A 25,612-nucleotide genomic window follows, 5' to 3' on the forward strand; every position below is an offset into this window, starting at 1 on the left:
CTAAAGTACAGTGCACTCAGACATCCAAAGCCATTCACACATAAACCGATAAGATATTCTCTTTTGCAATCCCCCTCCCAACCACAGGGGGCACTGCAGCTACAGTCTATAACTCACCAAGGTCCTTAGAGCCGTGACTCTCGCTGGCCAGCTCTCCCATCCGCACCAGTGCGTCGAAGTAGCCTTTGGCTGCAAATGTCACACCTGGAAACATGGAAGCATTGTGGACATAAGATATGGGAGCGTTCAAATGGCTGCCGAAGCTTCCCATAACCCATCGCTACGGTATCTATGGTAAAAGGAGTGGTAGATGGGAACCTTAAAGCTCAATATGTTCTATGATGGCTCTGCTAGAGAACTGGGGGGGGGGGGGGGGGCTTTGCAGTGGAGCTTGTGACTGGTGAGCAATGAAAAGCAAAGGTATCAATAAAAAAAAACAAAAAAAAAAACATAAAAAACTCTGATACCCTACAACTCAGATGGTTTCCCCACACATTTTATTTAAATACTTTGTCTTTTACTCCAAACCTGTATGACTTACTTTCTTCCATGGAACACAAAAGGAGATTCCATTCACTAGTTGCATCTTTTTTTTCATTAAATTTAAGTGAATGTGTCATTCTGCCTAACATCTCCTTTTGTGTTCCATGGAAGAAAGAAAGTCATACAGACATGAGAATGAGTAAATGATGACAGAGTTCTCATTTTTGGGTGGACAATACCTTTAAAATTCACATCTGATTCAGATCAGATCAGTGCATTACTGAGAGCATCACTCATTCTGTGTAAGGGCTTACAACAGGAGCAGATATGCCTCTTCTGCATCACTATGGCAGAGAAGGATTGGCTCAGAATCACGCTCTCTTTGAGCTGCAGTATAATTAGGTTACGTTCTGCCTTGACTTCATAATGATGTCATAATAACCTGTTTGTCATCTGTTATAAAAATTAAGTAACTTCTTTTTTCTTGATAGTAGATATAATATGTATACATTCAAACTGATTAGATGCTGTCAGAATTCAAATTAGCTATACAGTTTCTTTTTTTGTTATTTCTTTAGGCCTTAACTCAACTTTGAGTTCTCACTTGATTGTAGAGAGCTTCTAAAAGTTACACAGCCTAGAGCAGTGAGTGGTTTTCTTTTTTTCTGGTTAATATTGTTTTTTGATTAATATTAATGACATAATGGACAGCGGCAGTTCGTTTTCTCTGCAATTACATGGCAGGTCTAATGCCCAGATTCTACCAATACTTGGGCTGAGTATTCATACAGATTCATTTGTTTGTTTCACAGGTTCTCGAATCAATTTGATACCAATTAATATGGTATATTTAAGTCTATTTTGCTTACATATGAAAGAAAGTCGCTCTCAGCTAATGCTGTTTATTACACAAGGGATCTTATAACTTGGACCTTACTAAAGTTTTATTTTTCATCATTTTGGAATGATTTTCATATCCATAAATAAATATGATGTCTTGATATTGCCTATATCATATTGCATATAGTATATTTTACATGCAAAAATTATACTATTTACAAGTATTTACATTGATATGTAGAACAAGTGCTAAAACAGTACTGTCTCTTTAAGAATAGCTGTAGTTCAGCGAGCATCTCACAGAAGTGTTTTGGTTGAGCACTTAAAAAGAATGGGGTCAAATGTCCTCTTTAACACATCCGAGCTATGTGTGATCAGATTTAAATGTTTCTATTTATGTTATTTTTTATCAATAACTGACTATAAAGAACAGAAAGGGGTTTAAGATATATTATTCAATGACAAATGGATTGTGTGGATCTCTTCTTTGGACACGGAATGAGGCAAAACAAACTTTTACTCTCAACACGTAGCGAAAGGATTTCAGTGCTGAACTTCTTCGCCACTATACAACTCAATCATTGGTGAGTGAAATCTGAAGGTTTACTAGACAGTGGCTAATCACGGATATATTTTGGTTAAAAAGAGCAAAATTTGGTTTTTTACTCACATTGAAGAGAGTTTTCACAGAGAGTAAAAGACCAATTCATCAGATCACCAGCCCCACTACATTACATTACATTATTTTACATTATAATATATTATATATTTTAGATTTTTATATTACTGTATATTAATTTAGATTTTATTTACAAATCACTTAATTGATCAAATGAAACATTTATTTTACAGAATCTTTAGTCAAAATTCATTAAAAAAAATATATTTTGGTATCGACTTACCACCAAAGTACCAGTACTTTTGACCGGTGGTTTACCCTGACTATACTAGTCCATAATATCATCATAAAATACACAATTTAATCTATAACGAATGGACTTATTACACCTACACTGTTCATGACCATTCCAATGCAATGCAGAAGGAGTGTTTGGGTGGACGTGGTAAGGGTATCCTAGCTAACAAATTCCTGGCTCAAGACAAGTTACAACCCGGATGTGGGGGATTAGAGGGGCAAATCTGAGGGCTTTGGTGCTCTAGTGGTTGGGGGGGGATAGGCTGAGTGGTGAGTGGTAAAAGGAACAAGGGAGCAGAAGGAAAGAAGATTAGAAAGGACAGAGAAGTCTTTCTCAATCCCTCTCCGAGGAAATCCAAGAGACATTGATCAGCCACATGAGACAATCTGACAATCACAGAACAGCCTAATCTAGACTAAATTATCACTTAATAATTTCAAGTCAGTCTGTGATATGCACTAGATTAGGGCAGATAGAGGTCTCTCACTATTCATTCCCTCTTTTACCACTCAACACTTTTTCCATTCCTTGATGAGAGCTGAAAAGTTCCTCATGCTGGCATTTATAACACTCCAAGAAACAGGCAAGGAAGGGAGATTCTTTAGGTTTACAGGAATGTTCCGGGTTCAATATAAGTTAAAATCCATTCATCAGAATGTTGATTGCCACAAAAGATAATTTTGTGTCATCTTTCGTTTATTTACAAAAAGCAAAACTTGCATGTACAGTAAGGCACTTACAATGGAAGTGAATTGGGCCAGTCCATAAATGCTAAAATAAAGAGTGATTCAAAAGTATAGCCCCAAGACATAAACATTATATGTGTTAACATGATTTTAATGTGATAAGACCTCTTACTAACCTTAACTGTCTAAAGTTATTTCCAATATTACAACTTTGTTGTTATGACGATGTAATACCAACAAACCCTGTAATCTGGTAAATGCTGTAATGCTGGTAAATCCCTGATTTCATCACACTAAAATCATGTTAACAAGTATAATGTTTACATCTTGTGGCTATACTTTTGAAAAAGTGTGTATTTTAATGTTTATGGACTGGCCCCTATTCACCTTCACTGTAAGTGCCTTACTTCAACTGTGATTACTGCATTTATTTAAATAAACCAGTGGAACTCCAAAACTCCTTTTCATCAAGACACTATTCAAAATCTACAATATACAGCTGTGTTCCTTTTGTGAACTATGCTATTTAATTTTCTCCAAATTATCCAATAATTTCATATAACACTACTTTCTCTATTTGCCATACAACCCAAAGTTTGCAAATGCCCTGTGGCCTCCATCTGCACCAGTCATTAGTGGATAGTGTGGAGGGTTTCCGCTCTGCTGCCTGCAAGAACTGGCACATTTACAACTCCAGCAAATCCCCATGATGGATTCTGTGTACCACCTGAGCTGCAGCCAAGACTGATCTGCAAGGATGGAGTGCAAATCTCAGTCCAGTTGGGTCTATTTTTAACCTTATCCATCAGATTTTCACTCTCTCACACACATACACACATTCTTGTTGTTAAACCTTCAGAGCTTTGGTGTTTTCCTTGTATTTTCTGCCTCAAAAATATTACAGTAGATGAAGTCTGGAATGGCGAGTGAAATTATTAGTTTTGTGCAGTACTATCAATCTCTACAGCAGCGCTACTCAACTCACAGCCCGCGGGCCGCATACGGCCCTCCAGCGATCTTTTGCAGCCCGCATTATGATATCATCATTAGAAATATATTTATCAGCAGCCTATCAAATCTGTATGTTTTCTACATTGCTGAATCACATTAGAGAGGGAATTCAACTGCAAGAGAATGTTACAAATAAATAAATAAAAACAACAAATAATATCTGAGCATGGCTGATGTTACGAGAGCAGCGGACAGTCTGTGGGTGCGCGTCCATACACAGTACATATGCGCTCACGCGCAGTCTGTCAATCAAACGTGTGCTCGCAATCTCACTTACTCAACATGGTGCCAATCTCTTGAATAGCTCATCAGATATACAGTGGTGTGAAAAAGTGTTTGCCCCCTTCCTGATTTCTTATTTTTTTGCATATTTGTCACACTTAAATGTTTCAGATCATCAAACAAATTTAAATATTAGTCAAAGATAACACAAGTAAACACAAAATGCAGTTTTTAAATGAAGGTTGTTATTATTAAGGGAAAACAAAATCCAAACCTACATGGCCCTGTGTGAAAAAGTGATTGCCCCCTAAACCTAATAACTGGTTGGGCCACCCTTAGCAACAACTGCAATCAAGCATTTGCGATAACTTGCAATGAGTCTTTTACAGCGCTGTGGAGGAATTTTGGCCCACTCATCTTTGCAGAATTGTTGTAATTCAGCCACATTGGAGGGTTTTTCGAGCATGAACTGCCTTTTTAAGGTCATGCCACAGCATCTCAATAGGATTCAGGTCAGGACTTTGACTAGGCCACTCCAAAGTCTTCATTTTGTTTTTCTTCAGCCATTCAGAGGTGGACTTGCTGGTGCGTTTTGGATCATTGTCCTGCTGCAGAACCCAAGTTCGCTTCAGCTTGAGGTCACGAACAGATGGCCGGACATTCTCCTTCAGGATTTTTTGGTAGACAGCAGAATTCATGGTTCCATTTATCACAGCAAGTCTTCCAGGTTCTGAAGCAGCAAAACAGCCCCAGACCATCACACTACCACCACCATATTTTACTGTTGGTATGATGTTCTTTTTCTGAAATGCGGTGTTACTTTTACGCCAGATGTAATGGGACACACACCTTCCAAAAAGTTCAACTTTTGTCTCGTCAGTCCACAGAGTATTTTCCCAAAGGTCTTGGGGATCATCAAGATGTTTTCTGGCAAAAATGAGACGAGCCTTAATGTTCATTTTGCTCAGCAGTGGTTTTCGTCTTGGAACTCTGCCACGCAGGACATTTTTGCCCAGTCTCTTTCTTATGGTGGAGTCATGAACACTGACCTTAACTGAGGCAAGTGAGGCCTGCAGTTCTTTGGATGTTGTTGTGGGGTCTTTTGTGACCTCTTGGATAAGTCGTCGCTGCGCTCTTGGGGTAATTTTGGTCGGCCGGCCACTCCTGGGAAGGTTCACTACTGTTCCATGTTTTCGCCATTTGTGGATAATGGCTCTCACTGTGGTTCTCTGGAGTCCCAAAGCTTTAGAAATGGCTTTATAACCTTTTCCAGACTGATAGATCTCAATTACTTTCTTTCTCATTTGTTCCTGAATTTCTTTGGATCTCGGCATGATGTCTAGCTTTTGAAGATCTTTTGGTCTACTTCACTTTGTCAGGCAGGTCATATTTAAGTGATTTCTTGATTGAGAACAGGTGTGGCAGTAATCAGGCCTGGGTGTGGCTAGAGAAATTGAACTCAGGTGTGATAAACACACAGTTAATTTATGTTTTAACAGGTGGGGCAAACACTTTTTCACACAGTGCCATGTAGGTTTGGATTTTGTTTTCCCTTAATAATAACAACCTTCATTTAAAAACTGCATTTTGTGTTTACTTGTGTTATCTTTGACTAATATTTAAACTTGTTTGATGATCTGAAACATTTAAGTGTGACAAACATGCAAAAAAATAAGAAATCAGGAAGGGGGCAAACACTTTTTCACACCACTGTATGAAATCATTATGACAACAGCATTTACACGGGAAAAAAACAATTTTTCCTGAAGTGACGGCGTTTAGATGCCTTTTTAGTGATCTACTTGGGCTCAAAGCACTAAGGGGGTGAACAATTCTTTATGACTTGTCACTGAAGTTATTTTGGTGCTAATATTGGATATATCGCTCTTGTTTATCAACACATCTCTGGTGTGTGTGTGATGCTGAACACTCATGGTGTTTGCTAGTTGACAATCACAGTGACAACAGAACTGATTTATATCAGAAAATCGAACCGTGTTACCTCTTATGTTTAAAATAATTACTAAAAGGGATAGTTGACCCAAAAATAAAAATACTCTCATTATTTACTCACCCTCATGCCATCCCAGATGTCTATGACTTTCTTTCTTCTGCAGAATAAAACTGAAGCTTTTTAGAAGAAAATCTTAGCTCTGTTGGTCCAAACAATGCAAGTGTATAGTGGCCAGAACTTTAAAGCTCCAAAAATCACAAAGGCAGCAAAAAGTAATCCATAAGACTCCAGTGTTTAAATCTATGTCTTTAGAAGCGATATGATAGCTGTGGGTAAGAAACAGATCAATATTTAAGTCCTTTTTTACAATAAATCTCCACTTTCACTTCTGTAGTCACATGTGGACACTTTTTAGTTTCACTTTCACATCTGAAAGTGAAAGTGGAGATTTATAGTAAAAAAAAGCCAATGACTTAAATATTGATCTGTCTCTCATCCACAGAGCAGAGAATTTTTTTCGAAATAATCATGATTTGTCTTCAGCAGAAGAAAGAAAGTTATACACATCTGGGATGGCATGAAGGTGAGCAAACGATCAGAGAATTTTCATTTTTAAGTGAACTATCCCATAACTAACATTCCAACATTTTTACTACAAAACTGCTTACTTTATCTATCTATCTATATATATATATTTATATACACACACAAGTATATACACTGGCGCAAAATGTTTGGAATAATGTACAGATTTTGCTGTTTCGTGAGGAAATTGGTACTTTAATTCACCAAAGTGGCATTCAACTGATCACAATGTATAGTCAGGACATTACTGATGTAAAAAACAGCACCATCACTATTTGAAAAGTAATTTTTGATCAAATCTAGACAGGCCCCATTTCCAGCAGCCATCACTCCAACACTTTATCCTTGAGTAATCGTGCTAAATTGTGGCAAACATCATTTGCCATTATATCAAACACTGCTGAAATCTATTTGGTTCGTTAAATGAAGCTTAACATTGTGTTTGTTTTTGAGTTGCCACAGTATGCAATAGACTGGCATGTCTTAAGGTCAATATTAGGTCAAAAATGGCAAAAAAGAAACAGCTTTCTCTAGAAACTCATCAGTCAATCATTGTTTTGAGGAATGAAGGCTATACAATGCTTAAAATTGCCAAGAAACTGAAGATTTCATACAAAGGTGTACACTACAGCCTTCAAAGACAAAGGACAACTGGCTCTAACAAGGACAGAAAGAGATGTGGAAGGCTAGATGTACAACTAAACAAGAGGATAAGTAAATCAGAGTCTCTAGTTTGAGAAATAGACGCCTCACGTCCTCTGCTGACAGCTTCATTGAATTCTACATGCTCAACACCAATTTCATGTACAACAGTAAAGAGAAGACTCAGGGGTGCAGGCCTTATGGGAAGAATTGCAAAGAAAAAGCCACTTTTGAAACAGAAATCAAAAAGAAAAGGTTAGAGTGGGCAAAGAAACACAGACATTGGACAACAGATAATTGGAAAAGAGTGTTATGGATCTTAACCCCATTGAGCTTTTGTGGGATCAGCTAGACTGTAAGGTGTGTGAGAAGCGCCCGACAAGACAGCCACATCTATGGCAAGTGCTACAGGAAGTGTGGGGTGAAATGTCATCTGAGTATCTGGACAAACTGACAGCTAGAATGCCAAAGATCTGCAAAGCTGTCATTGCTGCACGTGGAGGATTTTTTGATGAGAACTCTTTGAAGTAGTTTAAGCATTTTTTTCAAATTGTAATAATAATTTTTCATGTTTTTCGTGTCCTGACTATACATTGTGATCAGTTGAATGCCACTTGGTGAATAAAAGTACCAATTTCTTTCCATAAGAGCAAAATCTGTACATTATTCCAAACTTTTGGCCACCAGTGTATATATACTGCATATATATATATAATCATAAAAATTAAGAGTGCGGCCCTCAAGGGTACAGGGATCCAGCTTTGCGGCCCCTGAAGTTGAGTAGCCCTGCTCTACAGGGATTCTGCACTTGTCCAGAAGCCTTTGCCCTGTCCATGGTGCTGAAATGCACACAATAACCAAGCTAACACTATACATTGTGATCAAACAATGTGGTAGCACTATTTACCTGATAATTAATATAAATATATCACAATGCAGAATCCTGCCTCACATCTATTCCAAGACATTCAACATCTCTTTCAGGATGTGTTAGAAGTAAAGATTGAATTTTAGTAAATAATTATTCTTAGATAAAGCATAATGAGAATGAGGACGTGCAGAAAAGGGCCTTTAAAGGAATAGTTTGTCCAAAAATGAAAATTCTGTCATCATTTACTCACCTGCATGTATGACATCAAAAGGAGATGTTAGGCAGAATGTTAGCTTTAGTAACCTTTCATTTTCATTGTATGGAAAAAGATGCAGTAAAAGTGAGGCAAATATTCTACCTAACATCTCCCTTTGTATTCCACAGAAGAAAGAAAGTAATATGGGTTTGGAACAAGATGAGAAGTAAATGCTCACAGAATTTTCATTGCAATTTTCAGTTTTTCATCCATTCTTGTCCTCTTTGCAATGACGCACCATGCTTGTCCTGAATATATATCATCCCTGTTCCCTTTATGCACCCTCCATGGGACTGCGTCTGCTCCCGGAGCTCTCTCTGGCCTATTTACGGCCATCCTCTGTTCCATTTTACTCTCCCTTCCTCTCAGTGCACATTTTTGCTCCACAAAGCCTTCGTCCTTGTCCTTGCCCAGACATCTTAGTCAGCATCTTAAACCACACATGCAGGTCCGCAAATAAAACAGTAATACATAATTAGTGTAATTGGTTGCATGTATCCGACAGCTTTTGAGATGCAACATGCATGAATTGGGGGGGGGGTTAGTGTGCAGATGGAATTTGACATATAACATTCTATGACATAGTCAATACAAAGGAACAGGAAGTTTTTAACCCCACAGACAAAAACATTGATTCTTAACAAACATTCAACAAACAGTTAAACATTTTTCAAACTTTTAATACAAGAAAGATTTTTTATTTCTTGAAAGTAACAAGCCTTTCCCAAATGCAATCCTCTTAAACCATGTCAAGGAGCAGCATTCACCATAAGCATGAACATTTCAAGTATTTTCTGCTTGTAAATTACTTGAATAAGCAACCCAATGAAACAGTAGCCGAATCAATAGCTGAGTAGCTGGCTCATTGCCTGCTAGAGTGATAATGGAGGAGCCTCTGATGTACTCACTGGAGAGAGCCTTCTCGTAGGTCTTCCCCATGGCAACAAAGTTCCTCAAGCAAGGGTTGAACTGCTCCATGATGGACTGCAACAGAAATAGCACAGCTTTAGTCAGCACAACAGCAGTGGTGTCCTGTTATTAGGCACACTCATCATTACCAAGAATTAGATCACAGGAAGGGGACAATGTAGCACAGGAAGTTTAGTGGGCAGGAAGAGACCCCATCTGTCTTCAAAGATGCAGTTAATTGAGGAGGTTAGCTTATAATTCATTCAAATCTACATATAACGATAAAGTGTCAGTCTGCTGAAGTGTGAATACCACATGTACAGTAGGTCTAATTGTATGAAAAGGCCAAAAATATAATAAGTCCTACACACAGTTATGGATTTTTTTAATAATGCTCACTGTTAAAGATACAAATATAAAATTCCGATATGTGATATTGGCAACTACAATTTAATTACAGCACTTGAGGTGCAATGTAACTAAATGCTGTATGCTGAAACTAAATGCAAGTTATTTTACTCCTATAGATTTACATAATATTAATTGATTTCTATTCTATACTATTATTACATTTGGCAAGTACTTGTATAATGATTAGGATAATGAGCAGTCAGACTGACATTTTCACAATATAAACACCAACAGAACTCTGATGCAAACAGGAGGTTAAATTTAGCAGTCTCCTTTTCACATAATATTGTAAATTCAACTCAAATCAATATTTCATGTACATTTATTAATTTATTAGGTAAGTATCCACGCAATAAGTGGGATAATGTACAGTCAGCCAGTCGTTATCTCAAAATAAACCCAAACGGAGGATCAGGAGCACGATGCAGAGTGGGGTTAAATAAATTATTTATAAACTTTCGATTTTTACATATTATATTATATTATATTATATTATATTATATTATAAATAACTTATATGCTAAAAATAATCATTTATTTTACAGAATATGAACAAAACATTTGCTATTTGAAAACCAAATTTGAAAAAGTATTTTTTATAGAAGTATTTGAACACAAAAATTGTGCATCATTATTAATATTTATTATATTATATATGTTATATATGTTATTTCATTTTATAAACTTTAGATTTTCTATTATATTTTATTTACAAATCACTTTTGACTTGCTAAAATAAAACTTTTATTTTAAAGAATATTTACTCAAATTTCGCTAAGAGTATTTGAAAACAGAAATTGTGCACTATGTATTGACTAGGCTGTAGATTTTGGAAATGGCACAAGTGCGTCAACTGATAATACTCAATACTCAGATACTTATAATCTCAAAATATCCTTAAACCAGTAAAGTAACTGGTCTATCGCTAGATGAGATGTTTCTTGGCACAATCAATGTACCAAGAAAGATGGATAGAGAGAGAAATGGAGCCAAAGCTCTCACGCCCCCACCTTTTAAATCACTCTCATTAGTGAGACTTGGAGGGCATCATGCCAGCTGGGATTTGCCTTTCCTTTGTTACTGGTGAGCACAGGACTGTGGGAGTATGTAGAGATCTACCCACTGTCTGACTTACCTAATCCAACATTAAGAGCTGCCTTTAAAAATCTATTTATTTCAGTAGAAACTACTTATTGTGGAGACCTCTTCCTCTTCAGAGAGCTCAACTGTTCAATTAAGAGTAAAATCTTTCTCTCTTCCTTTCTCTCTCGGCTTGATGAATTTGTTTTTAGAATGACTCTGAGACCCTCTCCCCCAGAGTCACATTGTTCCCATTTTTAAAACCTTCATCACAGCTTGGAAAATAATATAGTACAGCATAAAAAGGGACAGAGGAAGAAAACTTCAGAGAGAGTTCAAAGAGATTAAAGCAGGAGACATGGTGGAGGAAAACTGCAAAGAACGGAGGATGTAAGACAGAGTATTGCGCAATGTAAAGTGAAAGTTGTGGAGATATAATGAAGCTGTAAGTATGAAAATAGGAAATATTCCACTCCAGGTTTTACAGAATGAGAGTGAAGACGTTTAAGGCCTGCAGTACACTGATTTTTTTGGGAATGTCCTAAATCCCTACTTGCATGTGTTCCAGTTACAATGAAAGCAGGTTTGCAGTAAAAACCAGGACAAAGACTGTTGATGTGTGTGCAGCTATGGAATAGAGTGTAATAGTGTGTAGAAAAATGGTTCATTAATATTCAGAGGTCTTCAGCAGTGGACTTGTTTTTTTTTTAAACCCTGAGGAGTGTGTAGTTACAGTAATGTAATGGGTAGTTACATTTATATACTGTATACGGTAAAAATGATCATATATATTTAACAAGAAAAATACATGTAATTTTACTGTAAAATATAGTTAAAACCATGGTGAAACACAATAATCTGGCATTCCCAGAATAACCTGCGTGACCCATCACATTTCATTAAATTTTATGGGGATTGTTGTTTCTTCTTATTTTTAAAATCAGTTATGTGCATTACATTGGAGTGTGTATGTTATATTTTATGCAATACACTTTATTGCATTATTTTATTGTCACATGTGTTACCCTGATGGTGTTTGTGTGAGTCTTTGCATGTGTATTATTATTGCTCCAGTCATAATATGGCCTTTCGTTGTTACTACAGTGATTAACAATACATTTTAAAGTGAAAAGCAGACTTTTATAGTTCCATTAGTTTAATACAGTATATAAATTGTATATAATTTAATAATATAAATGGTAGTGAAACGTAAAATATACAGGCATCACAATTACATCCTGTAAAGCCTGAAACATGGTCACTGTATTTTTTACAGTAAATTTCTGGCAACCACAGCTGCCAGTATTTTACTGTAAAAATGTTACCTACATTTAGAAATAAGCATGAATAAACAAATACATAGATATAACAGTACATTTATTTTATCTAATTTAAATAATTTATAAAAAATAATAAATAAAATCATAGATTGTACCATCTTGTATGTATGATTATGAATTTATATTGTATTAGTCATCTGCTCTCTTTAAATGTCAGCATTGGTTATGGAATATCAGTCAACCACTAGTACAAACCTCCACATGGCTTAAAGTAATCAAAGACCAGCCAAAAACCACATACTGACAACCCCAAAATATACCAAACCTTGAAAACAGGTGGACAGCGAGGGGAAAAATAAAATCGAGGGGCGTTGAACTCAATCCCAAGGGAACCATTCATAAATCTCATTCTCTTTCTCTTGCCAGCATTCCTTATCTAACATTTCAGCATCTCAGCTCACACTTATTCATTATGCAATTCATCTTCTGCTGCATGTAATCATACAGCTGAGTCTGTCCACTTTGCTAATCTTCCTTATAAAATCCTTAAGGAAACAGAGAACACAAAACATAAATAAATAAATAAACAGCAGAGGAGATGAGGAGGAAATAAAGGCATGAAACCAGTGAAGAGAGGGAGAAATGCATGGTTGGGTGCCAGCACAGCTGGCTTGTTTTCATCAAGGAGGGAGTTACACAATCATAGTGTGACAGAAGTCGATGTGCCACATTCCTGAGAGATGAGAGTGCATGATTGCATGCATCAGGTCAAATGCAGGTATTCATGCAGAAATTACCAGATTGGTCTTTACAGGTACATTAGTTCTGCTGCCCAACAGGACCCAACAAATTGTTGTTTTTAATATATAACGTCATATGAGTCAGGATTGGGTCAAATTGGGTCTCAGTTATGGTCCAAACTTAATCTCTGTGCAGACCTCTACTTTACATGTCCAGATTTGGGAAAACATACTTAGATTCTGCACTTTTGTCCTATGTATTTTTTTCTCCATGAAAGCCACTAATAATGTTAAAATAACGTTAAAACTCGTAATTTAGATTCATGTCTATTTTCCACCCTCTCTTTGACCCCTAAAGTAAAAAGCTTTTTGTTCCTGTACCTTTAAGACTTTTATATGGAAATGACATCCGTTATGATTGGTTAACCTCAACATTCCAGCACGTTCAATGTATATCATGTATAATGTGCTGTATATACAGTATAATTTAAAAGAGCAAGGAATCCTCACAGCTAAACATTAGGGAGTCATTCAGTATTCAGTATGCACTGCATTGCAAGCCTTATAAATACCACTAAATATCATTAGCTCTATGTGGACATGGGAAGTACTGGAAATTACCAAGCTACTTTTCCTGATCCCAACATTTTAGAGCTCCCTCTTAGTGCAATCAGCATTACATATGAACGAGTGCCAAGCCAATGTCCACCCTACATCTAATCATTAAAAGCAGTAAAAACACTCCACTGGGAAAACACTCCTTCCTTGATTAGTCCCTAAGCAATCAATCCATGTTTAACAAGCATGAACGAGAGCAACCAAACCCTTGATTAGATGCCATTTTCTTCTCAGCGTGGCTCTGCCAGACACTTCTCACAGATTACCATGTCATTTTTACTGCTTAATTACAGGCATGTTCATTGGGAAATAAATAATAGCCTTCACTGATGAGCAAGATTTTATATTGATGCATATTATCAGCAAGACCGCTGGTTCAGAAACAGCCATGCGGAATGTTATGTTCCCCCTTTGTCTTAGATGGAGGTGCGATTACATGTTACAGTAATGTGGAACTAGATGTGAATGATATTATTAGATAGGATGTAGACTGTCACAGAAGAGAATACACAGAAAGTTATAGGCAACAATCCATTGTTGGACTTCTCTTAGAAAATGTCTTGCATCAGAGGCATATTCAGTTATAAACCTGATAACATTAGATTAGAGGATATGAAAAGCTTTGTGTAAAGGATAAGTTATTTTTAACTTTACCCTGAGAAAGCAGAGTGTTATACATTAGACCATTAACATGCTGGTCTCATGAACAGAGTTTTATAAAAGAATAAGGATCTTTGAATAATCTGGTGCTGTGAGGAGTCTTCGCTCTAAACCAGATTTTCTCTTTGCACATGCACGCAGGTTGGCTTGTCATGTTAATAAGCTGAGAATGGGAGATCAGTCAGTGTTTGTTGACTTAAGAGGGTTGTACATGCATCATTTATCACAAACACAAACATGCCCTTGTACATCAGTATCTACAAATGTACATTATATAAACCTGTGGGGCAAAACTAACACATCTACGTGGTATCAGACAGCATGAAAACAATTGATGATTGTAATCAACTCTTGCATCTGTGTGTCAGTCCAATGACGATCTATGCCTCAATGTCTGCTGGGTTCATAAAAGTGCCTGGTACAACATACACAGTAAAACATGTTTAAAAGTAGCCATATGGTCACTGATGTGAATTACACTCCAGTGAAGGCCGCCTGCTGTTCAATGTTATGTAATACTCTTGAGCCCTGCAGCCCCAGGCCAACTGAGTTGGGAAATGGATAATGATGTGTATTAATCAGTGTGTCTGAGTGGGTTTTTGAACCCAAATGCCAGGGTTGATTTAAACAGGCAACCTTCTGTTCAAAACATTGCATTATCTTCTCCATTTTTATTTACCATATTATCCCTATACTCTCCAATATTGGAAATACAACTTTTACTTTAAAATTTATATGTATAAGAAAAAGTAAATCTTTAGATGCTGTAAATGGTCTCCATTAAGTTTTTTAAATCACCTTTTCACCTAAAGTCAGATAATGAAATTAAAGTTGACCCTCTTTACTTTCTTAACAAATATTCCTATCATATTGTGCACAAATAATCAGTTCACATTATTCCAAAGAAATAAAAATGTCTTCGTAATCTGTATTCAAAATGTAATAACTTACTTCACCTCTGAAACTTTGCCCTCTCATTTTCCAATCCCTCCCCTCCAACCACCTGTCACAGAGACCACTTTTCACAATCTAATACATCACATTACAAAAGCAAACACATGTTTGCATGTGCAAAAAAGACATCTTCCATCCTGAAACATACAACAGAAACATTTTCAGCTTTATCATACTTTATCAAGTGTAGCTCCAAACACACATTCCAAGCTTAAAGAGAACGACTCCAGATCAGTTTTAACATTTCATCTACATTATAAAACCAACAGGGACAGTATTATGCCCTGATCTAGAATCAGTAACTATGCTAATATTCTGCAGAGGCTGCATTCAGCTTCCCATATGGAAAAAGAGTTTCAATGTCCACAGCGAATGCTGCAAGACATTTAATTACAGCTGCCTCCACTTCTATAAGCCGCCCTAGTACTCATCCGACCAATTTCCATCTCAGATGAGCCCTTGTCTGTGTAAGTGTGTGTCTGAGTGTGTGTGTGTGAGTGGGTTCACTGCGAACATCAGCACTTCATGCATATCCCACTTCAGAGCGAGCTTAGAGAGGTGAGAGGGAGAGAGAATTACTTCCTTGCCCAAATATGGCTCTGTCGGAATTCCCCCGCCTTACTCTCTGCTACTCTGCATTCCCATTCTCCGCATATATGGCTCTTACAATCTAATCACAATAATCAGTATCAGAATCAGAATGAGCTTTATTGCCAAGTGTTCTCACATACACAAGGAATTTTTTTTTTTTTTGGTGAGAAGAAACGACACTACAGTGAGACAGAATATAAAACAATGTAAGAGTATAAATAGACATACAAATAATAGGACATATAACAGATTGGCGTATGTACATGTGCAAGTGGTAATGTATGTGCAAGGTAGGGTTATGTACAATTATTTAAATATGTGAAATTACATATGTACATGAGATATGTATTTACATTATTGCACTATGGGGAAGTCTGTAGGCAGTTTAATTGTTCATCAGGAAAATGGCCTGAGGTATAAACTGTTCTTGTGCCTGGATGTCCTGGCCCTCAGTGCTCTGTAGCACCGGCCAGAGGGCAACAGTTCAAAGAGGAAGTGGGCAGGGTGTGTGGGGTCCAGAGTGATTCTAACTGCACGTTTCCTCATTCTGGAGACATACAGGTTTTGGAGGATGGGCAGGGGGGCACCATATAATCCTCTCAGCAGTCCTGACTGTCCGTTGTAGTTCTATCTGATTTGGTGGCTGAACCAAACCAGACAGTTATAGATGTACACAGGACAGACTCAATGACAGCCGAGTAGAACTGTGTCAGCAGTTCCTGTGGCAGGTTGAACTTCCTCAGCTGGTGGGGGGGGGTTAAGCAGCTTTAGTGTTCATTACCTTTGACTGCTGGAACACTATGTCCCCATCCATCCAAACACTTTAATTCATTCACAGAAACATAGATGAGAAATGAGTGAATCACTATTTAAATTCCAATATAAGGAGAAAATGACAAATTTGGCCGAAATACAGAACAATTGCATGTGCCGGTACCTGTGCCTGATTGTATAGTGGTATTGTGCGAGTTTTTCTTTTTGCTGGTGTGATCTCCCATGAGATCACAGATAAAATGTCACAGAAGAGATTCCAGGAGGAAGAATATCCCAATTATCTCCTTCTCGCTCAAACTCACACTTAACGTCAAATCATTCCCCTTCCTCTAAAAAAACAGTCTGTACTCTCACCTTTTCTTTCCATGTCACACTATTGTCAGAACGTTAATATGAGGTTGCAAAAGTGTTCAAAATGGTTTCAAGTGCATTGCAGTGTAGTTGCTAATGTGTTTCGAGGGTGTTCCGGGTTGTTGCTTACTGGCCAAACTCCAAGTCTCTGTGGCTCAGGTCCCTCCTTCAATGTAAGTCCAAGGGTTTTTTCGCCTTTTTTTGTCTGCCACTGGTTCAGTCACTTAGGAAAATATAGCACACATCTCTTAACTAAACTATTTAAAGTAATTTATATCTGTAGCACAAACAGTGCCTTAATTATGATGGGCAATAATAATAGTGATGCTTGCCTTAAGACAGTGCCACTAATAACCACCTAATCAATTCTATGAAAAAGGATCATTTAGCCAAGCAACCAAAGTATTTTTTGTTTATTTGAACTGTGAACTCATCTGTGTTACCCCAGAGTGAAAAATCTGAAATTATATATATATATATATATATATATATATATATATATGTCCATTAAAATATATAGCCACAGGGCTGTGCCAGAGTGATTTGCTTATGTGGCAATATTTTGGCTCTGTGCATTCACTTCAGTCCGTGGGCTAATGTCCTTTGGCAGCTGTCATGACATAATGTGATTGAAGAGGAGCCCTTTACTGTCATGGCTGTTATGAATGGATACTGGCAAGACAAACATATTACTATCATGCATGCCATCCAGCAGAGTAGTTTGAGTGGGTACCAGGGTTAGACTAGTGGGATGGAAGAATTGGCAAAGAATGAGATACAACTATTACAACAGCCCTCTGATGAACAAAACCACAAGGATACGGTGGTAAGATTCTAGGCTATATTTGTCTTGATCATCCTGTAAATTGCTATTTCGCACTGCAAATGATGTGGCAAACTAGCAGAGTAAATTTCATGAAAATTGCCAAGAAATGTCTGGGTCACATTTAACCTTAAAATAAAAAAATGAAGCAATGTACCCTTTTCACATCTCTGGCTTTGAGATGTGGAAGTAAATTATAGCAGGTTAACCCTCTATAGAGGTACATGGGAGACCATAACAAATATTACTTTTGCATTCCCATTTACTCCAACAGCACAAGAAACCACCCCCCCCCCCCCCACCCCCACCCCCACCCCCCCAAAAAAAAGCATCAAGCACAGCAGTGATTTTTTTCCTTAATTAATGCCAGGGTAATATAACACAAGGTATAGAGTTATAAATATGCTTATACTTTAAAAAATTGCTAGATTTATGCTCCTAAATTAACCTATGAAAAGGGTCCATTATATGGTCCTAAAAATAGGCTTCATTATGCTAAATCATTTTTGTATCATGAACTAATTTGCATCAATAAACGTGGAGTGGATATTCTGATGTCAATATCAAACTGCTGTGAGAATTTCAAAATGTTATTGATGTAATTATTTCAAAGGGCCATTAAAAGGTTAAATGCTTCTAAAGTAATCCATCAGAACACAGATGTCTCTGTTTAGTAGTTGCACTCTAAGAGTGTATCTGTGTGTGTCTATGATTTTATATAAAATAACTAGAATATGTTGTACCAGTGAGAATATTATAATTTGAGGATGTGCGGCTGGCAAAATAAAATCTTTCATCATCACTTTATCCTGACATTCAAACAGCTGGCATACCACTCACCCAGGGGCGTAGATTCCAGGAGGGGTGGGGGGGAGGTAACAAAACAACCTAACCCCCCAATATATATACCATGATCAGTGGAAACATGTAAGTGCTTCATGCTGCAAACCCCACCCCCATCATGTTCAAGACATATCTGGGTGCACGTTTAATACTCTCTCTCTCGCTCCACACACACACACACACACACACTAAATTCCTCTCTCACACATAAAAAAAAACAAAGGTTCTCTTATTGCAGAATTAATGTTTAAATGTATTAGACCGATATACGGTGTATGCCAGGCCAATTAATGGTCTTATATTTGGCCATTTTGAAGTGCTGTGTCAATTACAAAATATCGACAGCCTATTGGCAGACTTGTCAATGGATATTGCACATTTTCTGTTTTGAAATATTCTTTATTAAGTAAATATTGTGTACAAGAAGTGCACATCTCATTTGCTGTCATTAAATTGTAGTATGTTTATTTCGGCTCCAGATATCAGTATTGGCGATTGAAACATTTCAATCGATGAAACACCAGATGAAACTTTATAATATTTAACAGCAGAGGGAAACATGATCCGGTTTGCATAGTTCATTATTGTCATCACCTATGGCTGAGAATTTTAAAAAGTCACCACGAAACTAGACAGCTGAGAACATGAGAGATCATAAAAATGTAAAGAATGTGGATTGTGTCATGTCATTTCAAAGCTCAAATAAATCAGTGTATTTCCTGCAGAATGTGAAGATTATTGGTACTTTGGTAACACTTAGCTTTAACCACTATGCCACCATTAAAAATGCAATCTTATGTTGCACGAGAGCACTACCTGAGCTAGCACATAGAATTGTCAGAATAAACACTAGGCGGAATGACCAGTTCTATTAATCTGCCAATTGGTCACACTGATTGCAGATGCCGAAGATCTCAAAATTGACAAATACTGGCAGATCGGTCAATCCCTAGTTATACTTACTAGAGAACCAACCGCTGACATTTAATGCCATGCAAAACTAACAGTGAAAATGTGTTTCAGTGTAGAAAAATAACAACAGGGGTCCCTATTCAGCAAAGAGAAAGCAAGACATAAACAATTAACAAATATAAAAAATGGCATAATGAAGGCAGATAGCACGGCCATCTGTAAGTAACAAGTTTCTGCATAGTCATCAGGTTAGCCCTAGATTTAGATCTAGGGAAGCTTTTATGATCCACTTTTCTCAACCAAGCAGCCCATTCCCTTAGAAGTACCATGCACACTCAAAAAACACAGACGCAAACACCGTCCAACATGCGGAAGCTTTCCTTCAGCATGCTGTTTAACTACGATCTGTATTCTTGTCTAACATCTGACAGTTTACAGCACAAAAACAAACAAAAAATGCATTTAGGACAGATTTTTAATGGTAACTACATACTGTGAAGGCTCTCCAGACCACTTGAACTAAGATAAGAGGGGAAGCTGGAAGTAGGACTATTTATATAATGCCAAAACCAGGACATGTGGGAAAACATACTGTGCTTACCTAATTGCTATGCATATGAACAACTGACAACACCATTATAGGTCATGTGTTTCACAGGGAACGCATGGACTGATAAATGTATACCCTGAATGCACTGTTAAATTGCTTTGGATAAAAGCATCTGCCAAGTGCATACATGTACAGTAAGTGGGAAATAAAAACCTCGCCTATAAATCATAAAAAAATGTTTTTGACAGAATTAAACAAATCTCATTGTTAAAAAACTGCTTTGTCCTGACACCACACATTCCACCCATACCAGCTGATTTAACTGGGAACTCACACCTGAACCCAAAGCAAACACACACACACATGTTGTTGATGGAACAAGGTAGAGGTCCATCCAAAAGAGAAACAGCTCTGGATGGAGATAAGCATTGTTGCATTGTTTACACTAACTCCAGCAAAAAAAAAAATGTAATGGTGATAATTGACAGTTTAACCACTTGCAATAGTTCCTCACCTATCTCAATACATGTTCATGTACATCCTCTTAAAGTAAATGTTACATTTCATCAATCACATGACCTCAATGGTGAGTGTGAGTAAACGATGACAGATATTTTTGTGTGAACTATCCCTTTAATGGCTCCATCTGTTTGGACTGCATGGGCATTATTAAGCCTGACATCTATTAAAGAAATATGGTCCAGTAAGAGGCTAGTTAAAGCATGTGGCCAGGGTGTGTGTAGTGCAGTGTGGTATGAAAGAAAACAGCCTCCAAACACATGATAATATATTTTATGAGCTCTGACTCTCCTGCTCATCTTGGGCACACACAAAGCTAAACTCACACACATTTACAACCCCTACGCTTTGCCCATTCTCACACAGACCATTCGGTCTGTGAGACACTACCCACACAAACACACACACACACAGACAGAGGCACATGCACGCACAGACATTGGCCCGTGAGACACTGCCCACTCACATTGGCAGATGCAGGCTGAGTCACTTGTAAGTGCAGACGGGTGGATTTAGGCTCCCATGGACCTGTGAGATTACTAGGCAGCTGCAAGCCGTACACATACTCTCACATACAAACTCACAAACAAAATTCTGCATAGTTCATCTTTTTACATGTGCTTTATGAATTTGGACACAATGTTTGCCTTCAGGTCTGGGATTACGTGAGACATGATCAGGCTAACATGGAATATGCACCTACAGAACTCTAGAGAAAGATCTGCAGCAAACAAACAAAAAAATAACGTATCATAGGGCGACCATACGTCCTCTTTTACCCAGACATGACCTCTTTTTCAGACCTGAAAAAAGCATCTGGCTGAGATTTCAAAATGGCCTCTACATGTCCAGGATTTGGCTCTGTCTTCATATTGATGTGCTCTCTACAGTTAGTACTATCATACATTCTGTGTATATGATTCTGCGCATCAGTATATGCGCGTATATGTCCTTACGTGTAATTATTCTGGCTGAGAGCAACAGTGCACACTCTTTCAAAGTACTCACTCTCTCACACATCGCCATTCGCCAGGCGTGTTCTGACGCTCGCATCCAGAAATATAAATAACGTAAGTACACTTTAAAAAGTACGTTCCCAACTCTGCAAATTATTAAATAGAACACATTTTATCAGACTCACACCTACTATGCAAAGTCATTTCTAACTAAAAATGTTGACTATATCGAGATAAAATCAAATTTACTACATAGCAGCTAGGGACATTTAAATTAATATGATGGATGAAATAGACCATGATGGAAATTGTACAACTCAGTCCGTCACATATTTGTGGAGCAACCACTGTGCGTTACCTGTAAAGCTGGCACTTGCGTTTTAATGGCAAAAAAGTCAAAATACAATGAAGAACACAAGTGAGGGGAGAAGTCTCTATTCACCTATTATCCATACTAAATATAATGTGAAAAGAACAAAACGTCAGCCCAAGGTGAGTTTGATCTTGACTTTAGGGAAGTAGGTTACACCTGGACACAGCAGGGGGACTGAAAAGTGTGAAGTGTAGTACTGTAGTATATAAATATTTTTTTTTAATGGTATCTGATCTTTTCTGTTTTTATTTTCTGTTGCGGTATATAATTTTATTGGCATTATTAAATGTTTTAATATTACCATTTATTAAATGTATTAAACACATTAAATGTATGTAATTAATTACATTAGATGTATTTCACCCATAATTTTAGATAAAACTAAACTAAATTGAATGGACAAATTGAAAATTAAGTAGAAATAAAAACTACATTCAAATTCGAAATAATAACTCTGGTTGTAATGACTAACGCAGCTTTAATTTTCTTTAGTCTATGTTTGAGTGGAGGGGAAACGCAACAAATAACTGAAATGTCAACAGAATGCAATAAGAAGTGTGTTGAAGGACAGTTTTGCCTTCATACACCTAAAGCATATGCTTTCATTCTGAAACCACTTTGAAATTTGTTCAGCAGGATACTAATCATTTGTTTTTTGCATTTATATTTGACGAATCGTTTTTCTTAGTTGTGAACGTTAAAATAAGATTAAAATATTGATACTGAGTTTATGGTTACAAATTTAATTCAGATTCTTTCAGACTTGGACTCAGCCTGTTATGGACTCGGTCCTGAGTCCGACTCGGCCCCTTTGGACTCTGACTCGACCTCAACTGTTTAAAGACTTGGACTTGGCTCGGACTTGTCTAAGGTGGACTCGAGCCCAACACTACTACTTACGTTTCAGTCTGTTTTTCACCCATAGCTGTCATGTGATTTCAGAAGACTTGAAATATACAGCACAAGTTGTATGGACCACTTTCATGATGCATTTTCACCCTTTTTAAAGCTTGAAAACTCTAGTCCCCATTCACTGCAACTGCATGGAAAAGAGCGACCAGTACATTCTTTAATAAGTAAAAGATTAAATTTTTCATTTTTGGTGAACTATTCCTTTACATGCTGTGGCTAATTTGACAATGCTTTAGCTATATAGGAATGTAGTACAGTGCATCCAGAAAGTATTCACAGCGCTTCACTTTTTCCACATTTTGATATGTTACAGCCTTATTCCAAAATGGATTAAATTCATTATTTTCCTCAATTCTACAAACAATACCCCATAATGACAATGTGAAAGAAGTTTGTTTGAAATCCTTGTAAATTTATTCAAATTAAAAAAACAAAAAACATCACATGTACATAAGTATTCACAGCCTTTGCTCAATACTTTGTTGAAGCAACTTTGGCACCAATTACAGCCTCAAGTCTATTTGAGTATGATGCTACAAGCTTGGCACACCTATTTTTGGGCAGTTTCTCCCATTCTTCTTTGCAGGACCTCTCAAGCTCCATCAGGTTGGATGGGGAGCGTCGGTGCACAGCCATTTTCAGATCTCTCCAGAGATGTTCAATCGGGTTCAAGTCTGGGCTCTGCCTGGGCCACTCAAGGACATTCACAGAGTTGTCCCGGAGCCACTCCTTTGTTATCTTGGCTGTGTGCTTAGGGTCGTTGTCCTGTTGGAAGATGAACATTCGCCCCAGTCTGAGGTCCAGAGCGCTCTGGAGCAAGTTTTCATCAAGGATGTCTCTATACACTGCTGCATTCATCTTTCCCTCAATCCTGACTAGTCTCCCAGTTTCTGCCGCTGAAAAACATCCCCAGAGCATGATGCTGCCACCACCATGCTTCACTGTAGGGATGGTATTGGCCAGGTGATGAGCGGTGCCTGGTATCCTCCAGACATGACGCTTGCCATTCAGGCCAAAGAGTTCAATCTTTGTTTCTCATGGTCTGAGAGTCCTTCAGGTGCCTTTTGGCAAACTCCAGGCGGGCTGTCATGTGCCTTTTACTGAGGAGTGGCTTCCGTCTGGCCACTCTGCCATACATGCCCGATTGGTGGAGTGCTGCAGAGATGGTTGTTCTTCTGGAAGTTTCTCCTCTCTCCACAGAGAAATGCTGGAACTCTGTCAGAGTGACCATCGGGTTCTTGGTCACCTACCTGACTAAGGCCCTTCCCCCCCCGATCGCTCAGTTTGGCCAGGCGGCCAGCTCTAGGAAGAGTCTTGGTGGTTCCAAACTTCTTCCATTTACGGATGATGGAGGCCACTGTGCTCACTGAGACCTTCAATGCTGCAGAAAATTTTCTGTACCCTTCCCCAGATCTGTGCCTCGATACAATCCTGTCTCGGAGGTCTACAGACAATTCCTTGGACTTCATGGCTTGGTTTGTGCTCTGACATGCACTGTTAACTGTGGGACCATATATAGACAGGTGTGTGCCTTTCCAAATCATGTCCAATCAACTGAATTTACCACAGGTGGGCTCCAATCAAGTTGTAGAAACATCTCAAGGATGATCAGTGGAAACAGGATGCACCTGAGCTCAATTTTGAGTGTCATGGCAAAGGCTGTGAATACTTATGTACTCACTGTGATTTTTTTCGTTTTTTATTTTTAATAAATTTGCAAAGATTTCAAACAAACTTATTTCACATTGTCATTATGGGGTATTGTTTGTAGAATTTTGAGGAAAATAATGAATTTAATCCATTTTGGAATAAGGCTGTAACATAACAAAATGTGGAAAAAGTGAAGCGCTGTGAATATTTCCGGATGCACTGTACATTTAGCACTGTTTAACACATTTCAGCATATTTAAATCCATTCTGCAGAATTTAAAAAAACAAATCAGTGCAGAAAATGCATCTAAAGTCAAAAAATTCCGTCTGGCCCTGGACAATAAAGACATGGCCAGAGCAGTTCATTCATAAGAATCTAAAAGGTGCTTATGCCAGGCAGTTTTGATCTTCTATCTGTGACTGCAGTTTACCACTCCTATGCACCCTCTGTCTCTTTATTTCTTATAATAGACAACCCCACTGCGGCCTCACAATACCCATAATTATACAAATCACACAGCCTAAAGGAGCCAAGGGACCAAATGAGGAAGACATTATCTCCCACTTTGCGTCTGAAAGGGCAAAACGACCACAATGCACATCATACACTCAATGCAATGTACACTACATGGATATAATGTAAATAATGATCCTTGACAGCGGTTAAGCAATTATTCTTTAAGCTGACTACCACTGATTACTTCTTAAAGTGGCTAATTAAGCCTTTTAAATCATTTATTGCAGTATAAAAAAACTCAAAGTAGCCAAATCAATAAATTATGACCTCATAACGATCTACAAAAGAGAGACTTAAAAGCAATCCATTCATGAAATCAGTCCTTGGGAATACATAACTTTGATATCTTTAGTTAATCCTGAAACGGTCCATCTGTGCCAGAGCTGGAAAATGAAATGGTCATCTAAGGTCACAAAATAGTTTATGGTTAAGCAGAACTCACTGTAAAAATGTTTTCTCTTCAACATGAATATAATTACACTGACAATAATCCTAAAGGACGATTATATGGTCAAGAAATGTCCAGTTATAATACTGAAGCTTTTTCCTTGGCTGGTTACGCAACTTTTCTCAGCTCATGAAAAATATATATCCACATTTAAGTCGAACTGACATTACAAAGCACATTTCTCCTTCAGGACCCGAGATATTAACATGACCTCATTTTAACCTCAATCTCACATGATCATTTCCAGGTTTGAATGTGAACAGTGTTCCTGTAT

The 25,612-nt window shown here is 37.6% G+C and overlaps 1 protein-coding gene across 8 annotated transcripts in view; it reads right to left on the reverse strand.

Moving 5' to 3' along the window:
• The window catches only part of LOC127426939 (brain-specific angiogenesis inhibitor 1-associated protein 2-like), a 79,816-nt gene that overhangs the window by 52,199 nt on the left and 2,005 nt on the right, over positions 1-25,612 (reverse strand). For 7 of the 8 annotated variants that reach the window (XM_051674143.1, XM_051674142.1, XM_051674149.1 and 4 more), the window contains exons 2-3: positions 9,376-9,451; positions 118-204 (exon numbers count right to left, since the gene is read on the reverse strand). In XM_051674143.1, the coding sequence (XP_051530103.1) occupies positions 118-204; positions 9,376-9,451 (163 nt within the window). The remainder of the gene's footprint in view (positions 1-117; positions 205-9,375; positions 9,452-25,612) is intronic. The other variant, XM_051674145.1, reaches the window with a different exon arrangement.

The sequence above is a fragment of the Myxocyprinus asiaticus genome, chromosome 36 (assembly GCF_019703515.2).
Source record: "Myxocyprinus asiaticus isolate MX2 ecotype Aquarium Trade chromosome 36, UBuf_Myxa_2, whole genome shotgun sequence".
Classification (NCBI taxonomy): Eukaryota; Metazoa; Chordata; class Actinopteri; order Cypriniformes; family Catostomidae; genus Myxocyprinus; species Myxocyprinus asiaticus.